The following is a 22,168-nucleotide window of genomic DNA, read 5'->3' as shown; positions in this document are numbered from 1 at the left end:
AAATATTATTTAGTATTAAATGCTCTCATTCTTCTAAAGTTCTTACAGAAATTTAGATGTACTTGAATTAAGTATGTCTAAAACCTGTCATTCTTTTACGTAGGTCAAGATTGTCCTAAGTGCACAGTAATATAAAAGCATTTTAAAATTAGTTTTATTGGCATTGAGGGCATTTGCTGAACTGCAAAGATGTGTTTAAAAAAATATTAAAAATTAACACCTTATTCATGGGAATTATATTAAATGCTACTTCTAGCAAACCATGCTTCCCTGTTATAAAAACATGTTTGAAATCACTGTTTGTATTATGCTTTAAATATTAACTGTAAATTCCATTACATTTAAATTATACAGAATTTTGTACACACATGAAAATGATTTTAGAGTATGATAAAACACACTTGTGTAACATATCATATTGCACTGTTGAAAGTGTACATGTGAAAAAACAGCTGTATCTGTTCATGTATCTTTCCAATACAGCAACTGAATTCTGCCAAAATTTTATTTTTCTACGTATTGGATTGTCTCAAAGATTTGTATTCAGTATGCACAGCTTACAGTGGAGCTGTTCATCTGTGCATAGCTCTGGTCATACTGGTAGTGCAATGGGCCCAACAGACTGTTGTTTTACATAATCTTTTCTGTAAGAGCTTAAAGAATTTCAACCACCTTGAGGATTTTTCATACACCACCGAATATCTTCTACAAAACCACTTTCATGTAGCACTAAATTAATTTCAAGTGCAAGTCCACTTTAATTATCACTTACGCTTGTTAGAATAGAGGAAGTTTAAAAAAAAAAAAAAAAAGTCAAAGGCCAGGCACCAGAAGAGTGTGTGACTTGCCTAAAAGACAATGAAGAAGGCTAAATGTCACAGGTAAACTTCATGAATCTGCACTAATGAATGACTTAATGGCCCTCTACCAACTGCTGAATTTTGTGAATCTGTGAGTAACTGAACGAAATAATAATAATAAAGACAGCACATCCCAAGAATGTAGTTGCTTTATTGTTTTGATAACTTTAGCTGTCTCATAACTGCAGTAGTTTTTCCTGTGGGTAAGGGTTAGTAAGCAAGAAAAAAACAAACCCAGCAGCCTTCTGTACATATATATGATCTGTCAAGTGGTACCAAGGGACTGACTGAAAGATGGCTCTGGAGGAAAAAAAGCACAACTAATATACTCGTGTGCATGTGTGTTCAGGTAACTTAAGCTTTCAGGGAATTTCAGTAATACTACATTGTAATATTTTCTTTCCCATTTGAATTCCCTATAATTCACCTCTACTTGGGGGGAGTAAGATTGAACAGACAGAAGACAACAAAGGCTGGAGCTCAGACAAGGAAACCATTAAGGTAACACTACTTAAAGAAGCGGCTGTGTAGTTCATGTGGTTTGTTGGTTCCTTTCTTCCTGCAACTGAGCTGCTTTTCACTGCACGCTCAGTTGTTACTCAGTACCTGGATATCTTTCCTCCTACCTAAGTAAGGTGCCTGTGCCACAGAGCTACTGGAGGCAAATCTGTGTATGGCAAATGTTTTTGTAGTATATGAATGCAGAAAATTCTCTTAAACACGTCATTCATCCTGAGGCATTGCCACACTGAAAACTTCGTTTTGATGCTCTACTAATAGAAAATAATAGAAATATTTATAATAGAAAATCGTAATAGGAAATACTAATAAAAAATTTAAAAAATACTATAAATTATTTAATTACTTTAGTTGACAAACCCCGTTTTAACTAGTGTAATAATCTAAGGCTAGAATTAAAGTTCCAGATTCTCTCTCAGCACTTAATTTTTACTACTGACTTAGACCAGGCTTGGTTTATTAGTCCTAGCAACAATGCTTTTCTTCATCTTCCTCCTATAGATTGAAATACCCTTTCCTAGTAAACAACCATTAGATATTTATAGTCAATTTGATCTAGATTGTTCTACTGACAACACCACATGTAATTGATTGCCTACTATATTTTCATTATTTGGCCCTCTTTTTCTACTGGGTAATCAGGATATACTGTTTGGAAAGTCTGTAAATGCTTTCTATGCTGGATATGTAACTTAGGTTACTTTCTGGTGAAAATTCCTTCTAAAATAGTAGTAAGACCAAGCAGAAAATTTTATCTGTACAAACAGAAGTCCATAAGCTTCCACATAGCAGTTCCTTTCTAATGTAGTGGGAGTGTGTATTCTTCCTATTGTCACAGTCTAGGGGAAATTGTGTGTACCCAGCAAACATTTACAGTCACAAAATCATCAGAATTCACAGCCTTTAAATAGAAAAGTAAGTAGTCATATTTCACAGATCACTGCTGATATCACCCCTAAATTTTCTTTGATGCTCCCTACTTGTTGGGGGGGGGGAGGTTTTTTGTTTGTTTGTTTTCCCTTTGGTTTTTTGTTTTGTTTTGGGTTTTTTGTTTTACCACAGCACTTTTTGCAAAGACAAACACTACCATTTAAGAGTATTGGAATTAAGATGGTGCAGGCTTAAAGAGAAATCTGTAAGAGCAGGTAATAATGTAAGCATCTGTTACTTCTGCAGACCGATGAACCCCACGGCAAAACACTCTAGAAAAAATTGCAGAATTAAAATTATGTCATGCCCCTGTCCCTCCTTTTATAAACATATGCTAATCATGTTTTTTATTATTATTCATCATATGCAACTTGTAGTTTAAGAGTGTAAAAAACTTAATTAAAATCCTGTGCAACCCCTCTCCCAGCCTTTTCCCTCTAATATATCCTATATATATTCCTTGGTTGCCCATAAAGCACTTCATTCCCATACAAAGCAGCAGAGAGGATCACATAAGGAAACATCTTGTAGTTGACAGTGTAATTGAAATGATTTGGAGATAGAAGGTCTGGGCTATACTTTTATTAACAGGTTCAATAAACCAAAGTAGTATTTGGGGCCTTTTTCCTATGCTGCTCAAACCTGAGGCACTGAATTCCCAGTATCTTTTTTCTTCTTATATAGAATTAAGCAGCTCCAAAGCTTCTTTCTGTACCTGAAAGAAATAAAATGGTAATAAGAGTGTCAGTTAGTTATAGGTTCTTCTAGCAGAACTTGCCACACAAGCACCCAAACAGTTCACCACAGTTCTGTATATTCAGAACCCTCCTAAGACTAGTCATTTTTTATCTGTAGTTCAAGATGCTCAATACTTGAAACATGAATACGAATAAAACCACTTAAGCCAGTGTCTTCAGTGTAATTCATTCTATAAATAGTAAGTTCATTTTTGTTAGATACAGGTGATTAGCTCTTTGTTTGCTGTAGTCCAATAGTAGCACGTAGGAAGTTGTCCTACCTCTGACCATACCCAACCAACCCAGAGTTTTCAAGACTCTGAACAGCAGGTAAGGGAGTGCAAGAAGACAGTTTCTGAGGTTCGCTTTGCCCAGGGGTTCTGGGTAAAATCTAATACAATTTTATTATGACCTTTAACATTTATATTAAACCCCACCCCAACAAACCCAAAACAACCAAAAAATCCTAGCACCACCGCCCCCCTCCCCCAAACCACAAAAAGACCCTCCAACTCAGCAAACTTCTCCTGACAGAGCAAGCAGTGCAGAGAACATAAGCCAGATACCTCTGAGTATCTGTAGTAACAAATGTTCAAAAAACCTAGTTATGCTGAGAAAAGAATTCAAATTTCTTTGCACGGGCCGGTTTCCTTCACACTGGACTACCCAGTCTAGCACCAAATGGATTTTGCACTTTCCACATTCACCCAGAGAATGGAGAGAATACCACCTCTCTCAGTTCAGCAGCTCTGCACCCCTCGAGGAGATCAGGAAAGGGATGTCTGTACCAGGAGGTCACGACTGGCCCCGGCAGATAAATGGTTTAACAACTTGGCTACTGCACAGAATACACTCCCGACTATTCCTTTTCTGTGGTTCTTAAAAAAAAGGCAAGCTTTTGGGATCACTGGTTTCACATGTGCCTCCAGCTACTGGTAACTGTCAAAAGAATTGACCAATCTCATACACAACTGAGACCACTACTCCTTTAGGCTATTAAATTCCTAGAGATTTTACAAGGCAGTGGAGGAACGCAATACTCTTATTTCTAATGAAAGATGTTACTAAAGGAGCTCGCTTTTTTCCAAGGTGTGAAATGCAAAATCCTGCCAAAGTATTTCTAACACTTAGGACATTAGAATGTCACAGCCCATATGGATGATTTCTGGAACAGTTAAAGCACCTCACACTGTAGCTTAATGCTAAACAAATTAGAGGTCAATCAACCACAAGAAAAAAACAATTAGCCATGAATTAGTACTCTGTATATGTTTAGGTAGGAAGTAGATGCCTACCCATCCAAACCAAGATCCTTCTGAGCAGTTCCAAAGGGTAATTAAGGGCCTGATGCCACCTTGCATTGGAGATTTGTTGTCATAGATACATTACCTCCATTTGTCTCTACTCAGATCATCTGAATCCCTCCCTAATACTGCAGTATTAAGTTTTTCATATATATGTGGGGTTTTTTTCTTCCTCATGTTCATGTGATTTTTATCTCTTCCAAAACGTGATTCCTACCTTTCCAGTTTTAGGCATATGAAAAGTCAGTCTGCTCACAGAGACACAGGCTAGCTCGGGTGCCTGCCTGAACTTCAGCAACACAGCTAAGGTTGGGCTGTTGTTAACACTACAAAAACATCATGAAGAAGGAAAGATAACAGTTCTCTACAATAAATGAACAGAGTATTTCCAGCCACTGTGTTAGGGGTGATTGGCTACATACTAGAATTTTTTGATGCTGCTGCGATTCTGAATAACAGGTGCTGAACTACAATTTCATCTGAGTTAACTTTATAAAACATTTTACTGCCATGATGTCACATATTGGTTACAATATATAATTGTACTATTACAGTTCTTAGTTTCCTACCTGTTTGTCCTCTTCTGTCTGCGCAGGATACTCCTTTGCTTTGCTTAACCAGAGAAGAGCCATCTTTTTATTGTTTAACTTCAAGTATGTCTTCCCCAAAAAGAGCAAATTTTTACTGTAGAAATTTGGATCGGCTGCATAGACAAGAGAAAAGCTTTACATGAGAATGAGTATTATCAAAGGTCTTTGATACTTATTTCACAAAACGCAAGTCTTTTGGCTTTGGATCAGAAGGAAGCCAATGTAAAACTTTCACTTGCTAGATTTTGGTCTTACATACAAGTATATTAACTAGCAGCTTGTTAGGTAATATACTAAATGAAACTAGATTACTCACAAAGAGCACAGCAGTGAGCTTAATGCATAACAGATTTTTTTGCAGATTTGAGGTTTTTTTGGACCTAGTAGGTACAACAGGCAATGCAACCAGCTGAGCAAGGGAAGGGAAGGCAAAGGAAAAAAGGGCACATTTACTAGCATATAAAGATACCAGTTAAGCTTTCGTTGCACAAAAGAAAACTTAAAATTACTTGTACCCACATTTAACGTTTTGTAAGGAGAGATTTAAAGCTTTCTACTAAGCAAGCTTGGCTATCAATCGTTATTAAAGGCTAATCTTGTCTACAGTCTGTACTTATAAGTGCAGGCTTTTTCTGCTGCTGGATCTAAGATCAGATTCAAAACACATGGAGATGTTTTAAAGGCAAATTTTGAGATGCAGTTCAGTGTTCCAGCTCATAGCTGCCTTACTGGACACCCAGGGGAACATATACAATGTGCTTTTCCTTTACACTTCACTAGGTTAACTGTGTACAAGTCTTTCATAAAGCACTGTCTTTCCTTGCCTTCCTTTATCTTTCAGCTAGTCAGTTTTGCTTATGACTTCACTCTTGGAGAAATAGTGGGTTCATATTTTCTTCTACACCATGTGGACAGTTTTACTGCCAGTTAGATTGGCACTCTGATCCTAATCACTTCTGAAATAACAAAAAGTGTGCTTTTTCTATTGTTCTGTTTGGAATACAGAGAACTAAATTTTGAAAAAAAGTAACATAAAATTCTCTTGTTTGATTTCTTCTGTCTGGTGCACTCCAGTTGAATTCCTTGGGGAAGAGTACTTTGTTACTCAGGAAGGTACAAATTTCACTTTAATACTTATTCTGAAGAAACCTTCACATTACATTGCAAGTGATGCTAGTAAGTGTGTAACATACTTTGAGTATCTCTGAAGAAATGTGCCAACCTAAGTCCAGTGAGCTGGCTGGCACACCAGGCTGATACGTTTATTAGCTGATCATACCATACTGTTTGGTTCCCCTGGCTATTAATAGCTACAGCTATTAAGGTAGTACTGAAAACTAGAGGTTTACTGCAAGTCATCATTCACAAAAGATACTTTTCAGTCAAAACAAGCTTGAAGTATTACCTTCCTCTGCCATGTGAAAGTACCGTAGAGCCTGTAAAAGACAAAGTTGTCTTCCTTAAAAGGGAGAATAAACCAAACACAATAGTCAAACTAAAGCCTTATGTGCATGCTTAAAATAGCTGAAGAAGGACTTTCTATCTGTGATCTTATTTTAATTAATTCAACACATTATGGTGCTTCTCATTCAGTTTACAATCAGATTTGACATAATTTCAGCAGAACTAGTACTTATCCAAAATATTCCCCTGCCACTTCTTCCATTAAGTACAGGGCCACCTGTTTGTCCCCAGCAAACTGGATTTTTTATTTCAAGTTCAACTTGTCAAGATAATTTCACATTTCATTTGTACAATCCAGTACATCTGCAGTTTTCCCCACATGCTTCTCTTGTATACATTTAACAGATGAAATGAATCTCATGATTTAGGACATTAATGCTATCAAATGCTTCAGAGAAAGAACTGAGTCCCACAGAGCACTAGTTAGTACCCTCTTACATGAGGGTAAACATTTATGAAATCCACATATTTTTCAATCAGTTTTCCACCTTGCACATACGAAATTTCAGTCCACCCCTACCTCTTCCTAATGACACTAGTTTGGGGGAAAACACTGTCAGAGAACTTAAAAGTGTGGATGCATCTACAAAACGGATTTTGTACTGAAACTGCAAAGTCCTTCCAGCACAAGTTTGCTTCTTCAGCCACTTTAAGTGCTACAGAACTCGAAGCTGGCACTTGGCATGATTTTGCAGTATTTGAAATTGTGGTGTGATTTTCAGCAAAACTTACAAGCTTGACATCCCATTAAAAAGTTTTATTTCTTTTTCAATTGGAGCTTAAATTGCTTTCTGTGTAACAGCAAGCAGCCTTCTACAATTGCTTCCTAGTGACTCCTGCCCCCCCCCATAAAAGAACAAAAAGTTATTAGTTGATCTAAACAAACAAAGATTGTAAACAGCTACAGCAAACTTTCCTATTACCAATTTAATTTTCAAGTTGCTATATATGTACAGGTGTTTAAATAAGATGCACACTGTTTTAGACACCCTAGAAGATAAATATCTGAACAGCATGTTTTAGGGAGTATGACAGCAGGAATTTTCATACCGAGAGGAAAAAAATTATTTTCAACTGAAAAAACCCCACACTATGTGGCCAAGGAATGAGGGGGTATTTGTTCATGTTAAGTAACAAAGAAACCTGTTGCTTTATAGAATTAATTATAAAGGGACAAATTCTAATAGTCCTATCAAATAAATACATGGTATAACAGCACCATATAAATCATCAGCACTGCACTAGTACAGACAATTATCTGCAACAGATCACAACAGTAAATACAAACTACGTTTCACGGAGCTTGTTATTTTCAGCTGCATAATCTACATGAAATACTTTTCACTATTCTGTGTATGCTACAGCTGAAAAAAAAACAAGGAGCTTGTTATTTTCAGCTGTATAATCTACATGAAATACTTTTCACTATTCTGTGTATGCTACAACTGAAAAAAATCAAAAGGTTTTTATGTTTTTAGTTATTGCTCACTCTCCTGTTCTATTTTTATTTTATTATTGATAGTTGTAAACTCCGAAGTCCATGCTTATTCCATAAGCAGAGGTCAGCTTTGACAGGAAGTAAGTAGAAGAGTATCAACAGCTTTGTGGGGAAAATAATAACCTATGAAACATTTTCTTACTGTACCTCTTGAAACGTGGAAGTTGGTGGTGTGGCAAACAGCGTTGCAGCAATTTTTCTTTGGTACCACGGCATTTCAGCAAAGGAGTAACACCTGAAGCAAAAAGAAATATTTATATCTACCCTTCCCATTTTTCTCTTGTTTTTGAGAAATATTCTTATAATTGGTGTTGAACATAAAAACTGGATGTCATAAGTGTTGTTTTCAAGAGTCAAAACTCCAGACACACTGCAAGTTCTAAACCCACGTTTTTACATCTGTGCAAGAAAACAGCAGGATGTCTGAAGCTGCTACTAAAGAAGTTTTGATGTGTCTTTTACTGGGAACTAATTATATTAGGTAAAACTGGAGATATATACTAAGCATGAGACAGCTTTTGAGCTTTAATGATTTTAATGTGTGTATTTTGTTCTAATATATTGCAAAAATGGCACAACTGAGTAATGTCATTGCCTTACCTCAACACTACTTTGCTTTTTTCAATTATTAATATAAAGCAGATCTGCAGTACATTCCTGAAAGACTCTGATCTATAAGAATGAAAATAAATCCAAGAATCAAACCACCGTGTTCTAGGCTAGGTCATGCTATACTGTTTTCCTATCTACTAAATAACACAGGTAATCAATCAGTCACCTATTTATTGATGAAAACATTTGTGAAGCATTTCAAGTCCACAGAACATTCCAGGTGCAAACATTAAACAACGCTTAAACATTCAGTAGCCTCCCACAATGAGTTTACAGTTGCATTATGTAAAATAGAGTACTCTAGAAGAGGTAAAAAATTAATAAATATTCAAAAATTGGCTGATACCAAATGCCAGTTTCAAATGAAGATGCTCTGGGATTCAATAGTGAGTATATTTAAACATACAACATAGAAATATTTTAGAGCCAAAAGCAGCAATAATCTCACATTTCTTACCATGTTTTCTAATTTTCCTTAGGAACAATGTCATAAGCACTTTCCAGAACAAGTTTCCTATCTCAAAATGGATCTTGAGGCTCAGTCAGTTGGTAGCATATGCTTTTCTTTAGATATTTGGACTACTGCAATTGTTATGCCATATGGGAATGAGTGGTGGATAGTGAAAAACCAAAGTAAGTTTGTAAACTAATAAAAAACTCTGGAGCAGCAGACTGTAGTTTTCTCTGATACTCAAGAGTCCAAAAAACCCATAGAGAAAGTAACTGTGGTTTTTATTATTTTTTTTAACTGCAAATATATGGGTTTTCTTTATTTTCAATCTCTCAATCTTACAGCAGAGATTTCCTGTAAAATAGGGTAAGAGCTTTGGTCTTTTTGAAACAAATAACCAAAAGTGCTGTCTGGAGTCTCTCACCAACACATAAAAAATATTGCTTTCCATTACACCACTTCCACAGAACACCCTGGTTTGTATGGAAAGTGTATTTTCAGTCCCTTTGCCTGCTATATAACAGTAATTTTTAGTTCCAATTTCACTGAGCAGCAAATTAAATTTCAAAGATTTTTTGTTAATATATATGAATTTATAAATCCATTTATTAATATAACTTTTAAAATACAGTTTCACGACAGATAACAAGAGGAGTATTTTGGTACTTTGGTAGTTTTTCACAGATTGTATTAAATTGCAGTCATCACTGAAATTCAATAGAAATTCAGTGTTGAGTTTTGACTCTATTCACACCAGCAGAACAAAATGAGCAGCACTCAGAGTTGCTGATGCCTGCTATGGATTCTGTGAAGCAAACTTAAATGTCTGCAAAGTGAGTTTTTAATAGTTCCATACAAATAAATTAAATTAACAATTATTTTTCATCTTTTTTAACTGCTTAACAGCCAGACTTTCTCAAGGCATGATGTCCCATACCTGTTCAATAGGTTTTCATGTTTGCACCAATTACAAGACACTAAATTATTACAAGCAGTTCTGCAATTCATATAAGATATTTGATATTCTGGCAATTTTCTTTGCGATATGCTAAATTTTGTTTGAAAATATGCCTTACCAAATCCCTATAAGATGAATTGTTGTAGCATCTTTTGGATTTAGTTCAATGGCTCTCTGGTGAGGGGAGAAAAAAACAAGATATAAGAAGTTGTTCTGACATATGTGGATTAAAATACATTTAAAAAGTAGACCTGCTATCTGGTTAATTAAACCACACTGATCATGTGTAGAATTTCAATGCAATTTATTATTTATGCAGTACACAACTACATCAGCTCACTTCCAAAAAACTGACAACACTGACAGATTTCTAAGTGCTTCTGCTTAGTAGGTCATTAAAAGTTGCATATGAGACTTGATGGGTTCTGATTTTGATATAATCTCTGGTGATATAAAATTAATAGTACCTTTTCTTTTCCAGTATTTGTCCTTTACCACTACATAATCCACAATTCAAAGGATGGCCATACAGCCATTTCTCAATATCACTGTTACATTTTATCTAGTCCTAAGAGATGTCTAAAGCATTTCAGCTATTTCAAGACTCCCTTCTAAAGGGACTTAGTTTACTGCAGGAGATAATTTGTACTCCTTGTTTCCCCAGCATTTCTGGGGTGTATATCACAAGAACACAAAAAACCAAAGTGTCACTAGAGATATAAACAGAAGTACACTTTCAATATTTTGTCAAAAATTAGCTACCAGCTGTCACACAATCTACATACTGGAAACATTATTGCTGTCATATGCAAAAAACTGTTTGCATTACCTGGAAATGCTCCTTGATAACAACAGCATTTCCAATTTTAGTCTTGATTCCTTCATAATCTCCAACATCACTGAGGCAAATTCCAAACCACTGTAATTCAAATAACAAAAATAAAACATTTAATACAGCACTATAGGTATTGATAGTACATTTCAGTTATTTTGCATGGCTCACCTTGTGCGCTGCAGAATTTGATTCATTTTTTTCGAGTGCCTTTTTTGCATACTCAAGGGAATCATACGTCAGTTGTTTCTTCTCCTCTGCAGAAGTACTGCTAAGCTGAGCTAGATCTCGCGATGCCCGTGCCAGCCGCCACAACAGGTCCGCATCATCACTAGGTTAGGAAGAGAAACACTAACATTTTAAATCAATAATGGAAACAAAGCAAGCAAAAGTCTTAAACCAGTCTTTCAAAATGTATCTCAAGTGGGTGATAAGACAACAGTGTATCATCTGTCCTGCTAAGCTATATACAATCCCAAGATAACAAATAGCAAATGAAAACCCACCATTACCGACTGCCTGACAATACCTCTGTTCTGCCATTCTGGTCTGCAAAGCAAACAGGTCTGTAGGAAAGGTCTTTGTTTTCTTAAAAAACCTCAAAGATAAAGATTTTAAAAAAATAATGGTACCACTCAAAACACCAGAAAGAAAAGAGGACTACTCTGTTCTTAGTTAGATGGTATTTTTTTCAGCATTCCACTGATTTGTATTGATGTTTACTTGGAATATTTAAAACACTATCAATCTTTTCCCTATAATTATACTGAAATAATTAAATTCTTCCCAGAACAACAGTGAAAAACCACAGATTAGCCACACCACCAGCATATAATGCTTTATGTTTATGTATTTATTTATATCACTTTATCAAATGGTGTATGGTAGGTTAGAGCCAAAGATAAAGGATCTAAAATTTGATTTTGTTCACATTGTTATGAAACACTGCTTGCACATTTAGAGAACAACCATTTTAATTTTGGCTTGCTGTTTTAATAGAGACTTAAATTTAGAGCCTTTCAGAGGTTTTGTCTATGTGGTTATAAACCTCCAGCCATGGAACACTGAAGTCAAAACTACGAGAAACTAAAAGTCTTTGAAAGCATACAAGAATTATTGCTAAACTCAGAGTATCAGTTTTCTGTTCTTTTCTGGAGTAACACTGAGTCACTGCTCACAGCACAGCAGTCCTGCTCTATTCAACAGAGTAACACAGAACTAGAAAGCTCATTTTTCAGCTAAGTCACAAATATCTTAAGTACTGCTACTGGAATCATTACTCCTCAGAGAATAATTAGTGTTGTTATACACCTAGTAACAAGCTTACACCTCGCTGATGATCTGCTGTCCCTAACAGCCTGGGAACTTCATTTAACTTCACAGGTTTTACACTTGCATTCCTGGCAAGAACAAGGGCATGAAAAAAGAACTGAAAAAACAAACAAAAAAGATCTGCCAACTACTGAAAAGAACAAAACAACTGGTTTCCACCAAAATGTTTTTGGAGCGAGATGTTTTGTCTCCTCCAAAAGAATGGACTCTTAAGTTTGCAATCCCTTTTCTGCTTTTTCTTTAAACGGGTTACCCCAGTTCACTTAATGTTTTGTGCACATAAGACATAACTACACGAGTAAGGGCCTTTTTTTGTTCAGACTCAAATCCTAGCATTAGACAAATGAAAAAAGAAAGAATAGCTGGTCAATAGTGAAAAAGAAATGAAACAGTGACTCAAAAATTTTGAACACCTGAATTCCAGGTACCTCGATCCTTTACTAATGCATAGACACATTATGAGTTTTTGCAGTAATTTTAAAATTATTTAAAATTTGAGTAACAAGTCAAACAAGCAAAAATCCCTCCTTCACAGGACTGGAAAACTCAAGGGTTAACCCTTACCTTCTACAGCTACCAGTTCTTTCTTTATTCATCTTTCATATTTTTCCAGTAGGAGGGAAAAGATTAGAATCCTTTCCTACTTACATAAAGGTGAAAGCAACGTTCTGCAGGAACCCACAATGAGAACTGAAAAACTGATACAGAAAAGCACAGAAAAGAAGTCACAGTAATATCTCAATGCAACAAAGTACCTATTTTTATGCTGAACCAGCAACCGATACAGCTTTTCAGTTTCTCCACTCCCATACAGGTAGTCTGCTTGTTCTATCACTTCTTCCACTTAAGAAGGAATTAAAATTGGGGAAACAGAAGAACAAATTACAGATAATTAGGACATTATAGCATAAACAAAATATTTTAGAGCAAGACAGCCTAGCTGAAAATGATATAGCTCTTTTTTAGGCCAACATTCCAAACAACTTACAGGCACAGCAGGATTGAAAAAGCAACATATACAATGCTCAGCTAAGATGAGAATCAGTGCCTCTCTAATGCAACTACAACAGCTTTTCGCAAGACAGCTTTGGATGCTTAACACAATAGAAGGTCTAACCCCTTCATTAATCATATTTATAAGCTTTCCTTTTTGAAGTTACCTAGTAAATAGGTGGACACATTTAACGGCAGCAGAGTTTTCCTTAATGGAAGAAGGAAAACATTAAAGGTTATTAAACACAAAATCCTGCTCTTCAGCTTAAAAAGATCCTAGACTATAAATCTGGATAATTTTTAACCTTGCTGTCTCTCTAAGATAAGATAACAGCCTACCTGGACTTTAGATCTCAGTGTTTAAAATGAGCTTCATGGTACATCTTCAGTATTATCTTCAGTAAACTGTTATGTTTGCTTGTTGACCTGAACACTGCTAACATATCTAATGACTAAATGCTCAAAACTCTGAACACATTTCCCACGAGGTGTTTTTATGCAAATTATTATACTTTCATTGCTTTGGAGTATTTTTCAGGTATTTCTATTTTACCCTTATTTTCACCTTATCTATAACTTGTTTTGCATAGAAAGTCCATAACCATTGCTTTTCTTGGCAGTGTAAATGCCAGATTTAAGTGGGAGCACTGAAAAGACCAGAGGCGACTACAGTATTATTTATGTTCCTCATGAGAAATGAGGAATTCCTTTTTCCTTGTTATTGCTATTTCTTAATTGTGTACCAAGTAGCTATCTCAAATCTACTCACTGACATTTCTGTTATAGCAAATGAAACAGTTCCTTATTTGTTAGAAAATTAATTGTTTATTATTTGTAAATTATCTGAATTTTTATTTCTATAAGGATCTACACAGTATGCTTATACCCAGTCAGGCTCATTCTCTATTCAGTTAGACTTACTCTCAAAATCCTTAATTTACCATGTGATAGACAAGTTCTAAGTCTGCAACAATATTCCCTTTTAAGATATTGTTACTGTTCTTCCAGCAGTGAAACTATCCTTATTCAAACTTGGAAAGGATATTTTATCACTTGTTATATTGTTTTCTGGGAAAGCAGGGCTTTGAAGTGTCACAAAAATATAAAACATTTCTCAATTTTCTTTGAGATGCAATCCTAGTATTTTTCAACTGGATAAAATGTGAATCACACTTTTTTTGTACTGAAAATCCAAATTAACTAAAATTTCCAGAAATCAATTAAGCATTGATCTGTGTTCCTAACTGAACTATATCTTTTCAGTACGAGTTATTTAAAGCTTGGGCAGCAAGTTAGGTATCATACACCTTATGCATGTGTTCTATCCCCGTCAGGATGAGCTACTAGATCTGCTTTCAGTGATAGCTAAAAGGATCACTTGTTAAACTGCTACAGGGCTACCCATAAACAATTCAAAAGCATCCTGTCATATAATCACATTGCATGCAGTTGTAATGGAGAAAATCAAAAAGCATTACACCATTTTCTTCTATAATTCTCATACTAAAAATTTTAGCTTTCACATCAGAATATCCTACATACTTTAAAATTTGAAAATATTACCTTTGAAGCTTGCATGAACCTCAGCAAAGCCAAAAATCAGCTTATGAGCTTCATAAACCAAAAAGGACCCTGTTGACAGCACAAGCCCCCTTTGAAGGCTTTTTCTAAGCACCTGCGTGGGATCATAAAATAGGTATTAACATTACCACTCCGAGATTGAAAAGGTTTTTCTTCTCTGTAGCACCGCTTATATTTCAGATTTTGAGTAAAGAAAAGACTTTTAAATGTTAAAAAACCTTCATAAGACAAAACAGTTCATCAAGAGGGTATTTTAAGTATATTCAACAGAAGCTCATGATTATGCTTTAGAGCGACCACAGCGCTAGACTGAAAATAAACCACAGATATGGAGCAAAGACAAGGAAAGAAGCAAAAAAGGCGAACTCGTGTTCTTCAGACGAGCATAGGGCTGCCAGCTTTTGCAAAGCCCCACCAGCCCTTCGCTACGCCCCGCGATGCCGGAGCCTCCCCAGCTGCCGCCTCCCCGGCCGCGGGGGAGCGGCCCCGCGTGGGTGAGCGGCGGCACAGCCCGCGAGAATCACAGCATCGATCAGGTTGGCGAAGACCTCTGCGATCATCGAGTCCAACCCATGACCGAACACCACCATGTCGACCAGACCATGGCACGAAGTGCCGCGCCCAGTCTTTCCTTGGACACCCCCAGGGGCGGTGACTCCACTACCCCCACGGCAGCCCGTCCCAAGAAGCCCCTGGGAGCGGTCGCGCTCCCACGCCCCGAGCGGCGCGCCGGCTACCTCGCTCCTCGTCCAGCCCCGGCCCCACGGGCCGCCCGTCGCCTCCCGCCGGAGCCGCAGCCCCAAGCCGGCAGGGCCGCGGCGGAAGGACCGCGCTAGCACCGCCATGAGCGTCGCCATCGCCGCCGCCAGCACCGCCCCCCGCCTCCGGAGGAGCCGCTCCGCCCCGCGGCCCTGCCCGGGCGCGGGGGCACACAAGGGCAGGGGCCGGCCGGCTCCCCAGCCCGCCCGCTGTGCCGAGCGCCGGCCATTGCGCTGTCCCGGCCCGGAGCCACGCCAGGCCCCGACCCGCCGACACAGGGCGCGGAGCGGGGGGACGGGTGGGGGGCTCTGCGCCTGCGCCCCAGGCGGGGCGGGCGTGTCCGGCTGGAGCGGGCGGGGCCGCGGCGGGCTCGGTGTGCGGGCTCGGGGTGCGGAAGCGCCGCCGCTGCAGGTGAGGAGGGGTCTGCCCCGGCCCATGACCCAGGGCGAGTCCCCTGGCTGTGTCCCCTGGCCGTGTGCCGGCCCGTTTGCAGCGGGGTTTGCGCTCTCGGCCCACCAGCCTCGTCCAGCGAGAGCCGTGCGGTGCTGGGCTGCGGGGCAGGGCAGGGCTGCAGGCGCCTGCGGCCGCTTCCTCTGCCCCAGGTGCGGCCCCGAGCCCTGCGCCGGGACACGGGCGCGCTGCCCGGCGCTGCTGCGGGGCTCGGGGCATCGCCCCTGACCCGCCATCCCGCAGGCAGCGAAGCTTGGCGGAGCTCAAGCTCTAGGCCGGAGGGTTTGAGTTCGCAGTGCCAGTCTCTGTGGCGCTGTGAGCGCGACTCTGAAAAGCATCCTCAGCTCTTAGAGAGGAGGCTGTTGAGAGTCAGCATCGTTCCTGAAAACCACATGCTGTGCTTCCTGAGCTGCTACTTGAGTGGGTGGTTGTTTTCTTTCTTCATTGCAATTGCATAATATATATAAGGCAAGCCTTAGAGGGCGTTCACGTTGTCATAACTTGCTCTTCCACTAGGGAAAAGTGAACATGTGAAACCTCTTCACTTTTGCTTCCGTACTCCTGTCTTCAAAGTCCATTAAGTATCCTCAAGGTAATATGCATTGCCCTGCCTCCAAACCATTTGTTTTCTTGGGAGTTTTGTTTCTGTGGTGGTGCATAAAGTTTGTTGAGTAGAAGTAAGGTCAAACTTAATCCCAGTTTTTTTTTTTTTTTTTTTGAGTTGACGCTTCAAATTTTAACTTTGTAGTTGCATAATCTCAGAGGTAAGATGTTTCAAAAGGCATCAACAAGCATTAGAAGAAAAGGTGAGCAAGAAAGATGTGCAAAGAGAAAGGGGTCTTTTTGTTTTTCTGTTCTGGTGCTAGAAAGAATGCAGTATTTTTGCAACAAGTATGTTTGTGTTAAATATCTCAAAACTAATAGATACAGATTCATTATAGATGACTTTTGGACTAATTTTAGTTCAGCTGTTAGAGAACAAAAATCCATTTCTGGTAAGCTGAATAACTAATTTTGTTAAATGTCATCTGCCAGAATTCCAAGGTAGCAGTGCGGTACTGCAATGTTTGTACAGCCTTCTGTTGTGTCCAGGACATTAATATTTCTTCAGAATTTAAGGCCGATGGAAGCCACAGTAGCTCTTTAGTACAAACAGCTCCAAAAACTAAAATCTCAATTCCACAGATACCTGGGGTGGAGTTTAATTTTTTTTTTTTTTACCTTACTTGATTTAGGAACAGATGCCGTTATTACCATGGTTTCATAAAGGAAATACCTTTAGGGGCAAAGTTAAGGAGAAAGATACATTTTTTCCCTTTCTGTTTATTTTCCTATGAAAGTCAGGATGCTATTGCAACATAAATAATGCATGATTGTGTTAGTATTTGTAGATACTGGTTTCTGTTAAACCCAACAAAATTGCTTCTATTCTTAGAGCAGTTAGGCAAAGGTTGATAATATCCACTTCTAACATCATATTTGAAATTGTGGTGTGGCTTGTGCAAACAAGTAGGAAGTGAAATTACAATGCTCTTTACTAGTTTATAACTTTAAAGGTCTTTTCCATCAATTCTGTAATTCTGTTTGATTTCTTTGATTTATCTTTAATATTGCTTTAGTTGAGATGCTGTTCCTCAGGCATTTAGAAAGGGCATTGTTAAGTGTTTGAAGGATTTCTGAATATAGGAATTTTAGGACTGGGTTCTGGATCCAAGCTTCTGTTTAAGAAATAGTCTTTAATGGTTTGGATTACTTGCTTAATACTTTCTTCTGTGGTTGAAAGAAGACTTTATCCTGTAGATCCATTCCACCCTGTAGGTGGATCAAGTGCACATGTTCACTCAGTGCTTTATCCAAGGCACAGCTGAATTAGTGCTAGTTGTGGCAATTTGGTTCTGATGCTTCCCGTATCCAGAGAGGTTGTTACTAAGTCCTCATGGTAGGTGATTATCTGCAATTATCTGACGGTTCCAGGAATTAGCATGATTGCTGTGTGCCTGTGTTCAGAGCCACTGCCTGTGGGTGTGCAGAGCATGTTTGATGCCTGCCAGGCACATGGAATACTGTCTGCAAGTAGCTGCTGTGATACAGAATGGAAGACAGCTGACTGGAGAGCTCTTGGTTTGCATGTAGGAAGTTTTGAAATACATCCAGGCTATAAAAAAGTAATTTTGTGATCGTGTGTTTCAAGATGTTATTGTTTATAGTGAGAGAAATGATATGCTGGACCATTGTGGGATACTGTTTTTATGGATTTTTCTTAAGCACCCTTTTGCAATGTAAGAAAGCTTAGGTTTCTTAGGGCATAAATCACATTGGGAGCCCACTGATTTTGACCTACTTACTCTAAACCACTGTCACCTTATTGGAAAAAAACCACATGAAATGAATAGGACAAAAACTGTAATCTGATCTTTGTTCTTAAAATCTTAAAGGGCCTTTCTTGCTGGACTTCTTAAATATCTACTATATATTGTTCTCTAACAAAGACTCCGAGTTTCCCATAAGTAATCTTTTCAGCGCTGCTGTCAGAGAGACATAAAGCTGTTGGACAGGTTATTTATTTTAAGAGGAACTATAGTTCCTAGAACTCTATGCATACAACCTTCTTACTTTGACTGATATATAGGAGTAACAGTTCTTGGTTTTAATTTCCTTTCACTTCACATTTTAGTGCAACTGTTTGTTGAAGTTTTAGCCTTCTGCTGAGAAACCCAGAGGCAGACCTCTGAGGTAAGTTATTATAAACTCCTTTTTAAGAACTGGTATTTGCAACAGTGAAGTGTCACAACATGCCTAAAAAATGATGTGTGAAAAGGATTAGTCTAAAACATATGGTCACCTGCATCTTAATAAATAAAACACAGCATATTTTAGTGAGATAAAAATTTTCTTTCTTCTGGATAATGTTAATTGTATAGTTAGTCAGTCAGTCAGTGGCTCTACACAGAGAAATCACAAGAAGAATACATGATTTAAAATGCTCTTCACATTGCATAGTCGATAGATTGTTTTTATGGTATTAAGATACTCTGATAAAGCATATAAACATATATGCAAGAAATACATTACCCTGCTTGACTGCTGTATGCTTAAAATAACTAAATTTTGAAGTCAGGAGATCTGTCTTAATTTTCTTGTTCAAGGCATAATATTACCTTTTATAGTTTAGCTCACTTGAATCAAAATGTCACCTAAAGTTCTTGTAATACTTCTGTGCGAGGAAGACGCTGGGAAGAACCCTCAGCGTTAAAGATGTGCCTAAAGGGCAAACATACATATACAGGAATAAAAAAAAAAAAAATCAACAGAAGGATATTTACAAATGACTGTTTCTAAGTTATTTTGTGGACAAGTGTCCTAGAAGTCAAATTAATATTTCCTGAGCAGTGGGATTTTTTAAGAATAGAATTCTAAACATGTTGTTTGGCAATGTAACTTAATGATGGATTTTTATATATAGGATTAACCTGCAAATAGTTGCCTGACTTGTTCCACCGCTTTGCTGCCAGTGCAGTAGATAAATATTTGCACTGCCTGAGTACCATGAAGCTTATAAAAAGAAGATGATTCATTTCCCATGATTTATTTCTCCTTCTCACGCACTCATATACCTCAGATTTCTTAAATATTAACTCTTATTTTTGTTTGGCATAATTCCCAGTAAGTTACTTGTGTGGTCATTATGGTTTTATCAGCATAATCTCCCTTGTTCAATTCAGAATGCTTCAATTCCTTCATGCATACTAAATGGTGAATATGAGACCTTCTAGATCATCGAATCCAACCTTTGACTGAAAACCATGTTGTCAACTAGACCATGGCACTAAGTTCTACGTCCAGTTGTTTTTTGAACATGTCCAGGGATGGTGACTCTACAACCTCCCTGGGCAGTCCATTCTAATTCTTACCAACCGTTTCCTTGAAGAAATTCTGCTTGATGTCCAACCTGAACCTCTTCTGGCACAGCTTCAGACCGTGTCCTCTTGTCCGGTCGTTTGTTGCCTGGAAGAAACCAACCCCCACCTGGCTACAACCTCCTTTCAGGTAGTTGTAGAGAGTGATAAGGTCTCCCCTGACTATCCTTTTCTCTAGGCTAAACAGCCCCAGCTCCCTCATCCACTCCTCACAGGAATTACTTTCTATACCCTTCAGCAGCTTTGTTGCCCTTCTATGGTCTCGCTCCAGCATTTCAATGTCTTCCTTGTAGTGAGGGGCCCAGAACTGGACACTTGAGGTGTGGCCTCACCAGTGTGGAGTACAGGGGGACCATCACTGACCTCGTCCTGCTGGCCATACTATTCCTGATAGAGGCCAGGATGCCACTGGCCTTCTTGGCCACCTGGGCACACTGCTGCTTGCTCATGTTCAGCTGCTGTTGACCAGCACCCCCAGGTCCTTTTCTGATTGGCAGCTTTCCAGCCTCTCTTTCCCAAGCCTGTAGCACTGCAGGGATTGTTGTGACCCAAGTGCAGGACCTGGCACTTCACCTTATTGAACATCATATCATTGACATCGGCCCATTGATCCAGCCTGTCCAGATCCCTCTGCAGAGCCTTCCTATCCTCCAAGATAGATACAGCTATCACTCTAGAAGTAGATAGAAGATACAGCTTACGCTCCAGGCTTTGTGTGATTCTTCAAATACAAAATTACTCAAGTTGAGATGCTTCCATTACTCAGGTTGTCAGCACAACAGCTAGTGCTACAGGACAATTTTATCAGTTTTGTTGCCTGTAAACAAAATGAAAAGAGGAGCAAGAATTCAGATTAAGTGGTATGATTTTTAGAGAAGCTGTTTTGTGGTTTTTTGTTTTTTTTTTTTTGCGTGTGTGGTTTTTTTGTTTGTTTGTATGTTTTGTGGGGTTTGGTTTTTTTTCTTTCAAAATGCAGTGATGAAATTAGGTTGTGAAATAGTCTTAGTCTTTGTATGAAAAGTCAGTTTCCTGTGGCGTGATCAGTTTCCTTGAGAATTGAAGGGTTATCTTGAGATTTTTAAAAAGAGATGTTTGTATACAAGTAGTCCAAGATCCCTAGCAATTTTGCCAATACTAGCCCCATGTGTGGAACAAGCATCTGTTTGCCATAATTTCATTGTCAGCTTCTTGCAGCAGGTGTGGCACTTTCTGGGAGCACAGTGTCATTCTCTGCACTTTGCATGTGGATCTGTTATCAAGAGATGTTGGAGGTCTATGCTGAGATAGGGGATTGAACAGATTATATTGTCATATGGATGTTATCTCCCAGGTTACTTTCATTCAAATCTTGCCTTGTTCATGTTTGTGTCAGCTCTTTACTGGAACCCTTCTTGTGAAAGAAGTACTGTTATTGCTCAGTCTGAGGTGCAATAGAAAAGGTTCTAAGAAATACAGGCCTAGAGATATTTACGACAAAATTTTCCATTTGCGCATATGGTGTCTTAGCCCCGTCTCAAAGAACAGAGACTGAAGAATTGCACGCACTGAATGTTCAGGACAGTAAAGCTTCATATGCATTATTTCAGGTTTAGGCTTAGGTCATGGCTTTTATTTTTACAGTCTGTCTGAATAATTAATCTGTTTCCTTTTTGTTATCTGCCTAGGTTCATGGGAAATACTTAATAATCCAAGAAGGATCTGATTGTATATGTTACTGATTGTATATGTTACTGCCTTTTTCAGTCTAGCACACAGTTGACATAAAATGCTTAAGTGTAGCATCACAGCAAGAAGACTAGCTAATCAGGAATAGACTTTATTAGCCACAAGTTTCCTGTGGCTTTTCTGTGTCCTGAGGTATCTACAAATTACAGATTTTTGGTCTGTTATCATTAGCAGTTCACAGGAACTAGTAAATGTTCTATGATGGTGATAACTTGCATCAGAACAGGTTTGTGACTAAAGGCAGTGATGCCAAATGAAGTTAGAGCAGTGTTCACTTCATTAGTCTTTTTGTCTTCTTCTAGTTATGTATATCTGCTTGTCAGATTGAAATCACCTACAATTATGAATGTGTCATTGTACTGCTCTGGAAAGTTATCTGGGCAAGCCAGAACTGTCCTCTGACATTGCAACATTGAGATGATTGCTGCAGTCTGACAGTTCCCAACTGTACTGTTAGATTATTTTAATAATAGATCTGTTCTTTCCAGGTAGAAAGCCATGTTTATAGTTTCTGTTGAAAAATAGGCAATGGCTGTGTTACCACTTATCTTCAATAGAATCATCAGTGGAATTCAGTGAACATTATGATCTGTAGAACTGCAGGACAAGACTAGTCCTTGACTTACATTTTTGCTTTGACAATGACAACTCAAGCA

The 22,168-nt window shown here is 38.3% G+C and overlaps 2 protein-coding genes across 4 annotated transcripts in view; one reads left to right on the top strand and one right to left on the bottom strand.

The window, feature by feature from the left end:
- CPNE3 (copine 3) overlaps positions 1-22,168 on the top strand; it is a 49,095-nt gene that overhangs the window by 2,802 nt on the left and 24,125 nt on the right. Inside the window, exons 1-3 of one of the 3 annotated variants that reach the window (XM_027900140.1) lie at positions 15,762-15,831; positions 16,387-16,462; positions 18,545-18,603. The gene's annotated coding sequence lies outside the window, so the exon portion shown is untranslated. Of the gene's footprint in view, positions 1-15,761; positions 15,832-16,386; positions 16,463-18,544; positions 18,604-22,168 lie in introns of those variants that run through there. The other 2 variants (XM_027900141.1, XM_027900139.1) reach the window with 2 other exon arrangements.
- On the bottom strand, positions 2,457-15,533 carry RMDN1 (regulator of microtubule dynamics 1). The gene is made up of 10 exons (XM_027900142.1): positions 15,399-15,533; positions 14,644-14,755; positions 12,843-12,930; positions 10,927-11,086; positions 10,753-10,842; positions 10,042-10,097; positions 8,050-8,137; positions 6,346-6,376; positions 4,920-5,053; positions 2,457-3,024 (listed from the first exon to the last, which is right to left on the bottom strand). Exons 1-10 carry the CDS (start codon positions 15,516-15,518, stop codon positions 2,986-2,988), a joined length of 918 nt encoding a protein of 305 aa, XP_027755943.1. The 5' UTR covers positions 15,519-15,533; the 3' UTR covers positions 2,457-2,985.

This window comes from Empidonax traillii, unplaced genomic scaffold (genome assembly GCF_003031625.1).
Source record: "Empidonax traillii isolate 1590-97213 ecotype Southwest subspecies unplaced genomic scaffold, ASM303162v1 scaffold713:size524338, whole genome shotgun sequence".
NCBI classification, from domain to species: domain Eukaryota; kingdom Metazoa; phylum Chordata; class Aves; order Passeriformes; family Tyrannidae; genus Empidonax; species Empidonax traillii.
Note: the sequence above shows the minus strand (reverse complement) of the source record. Positions and strands in the feature narration are given on the sequence as shown.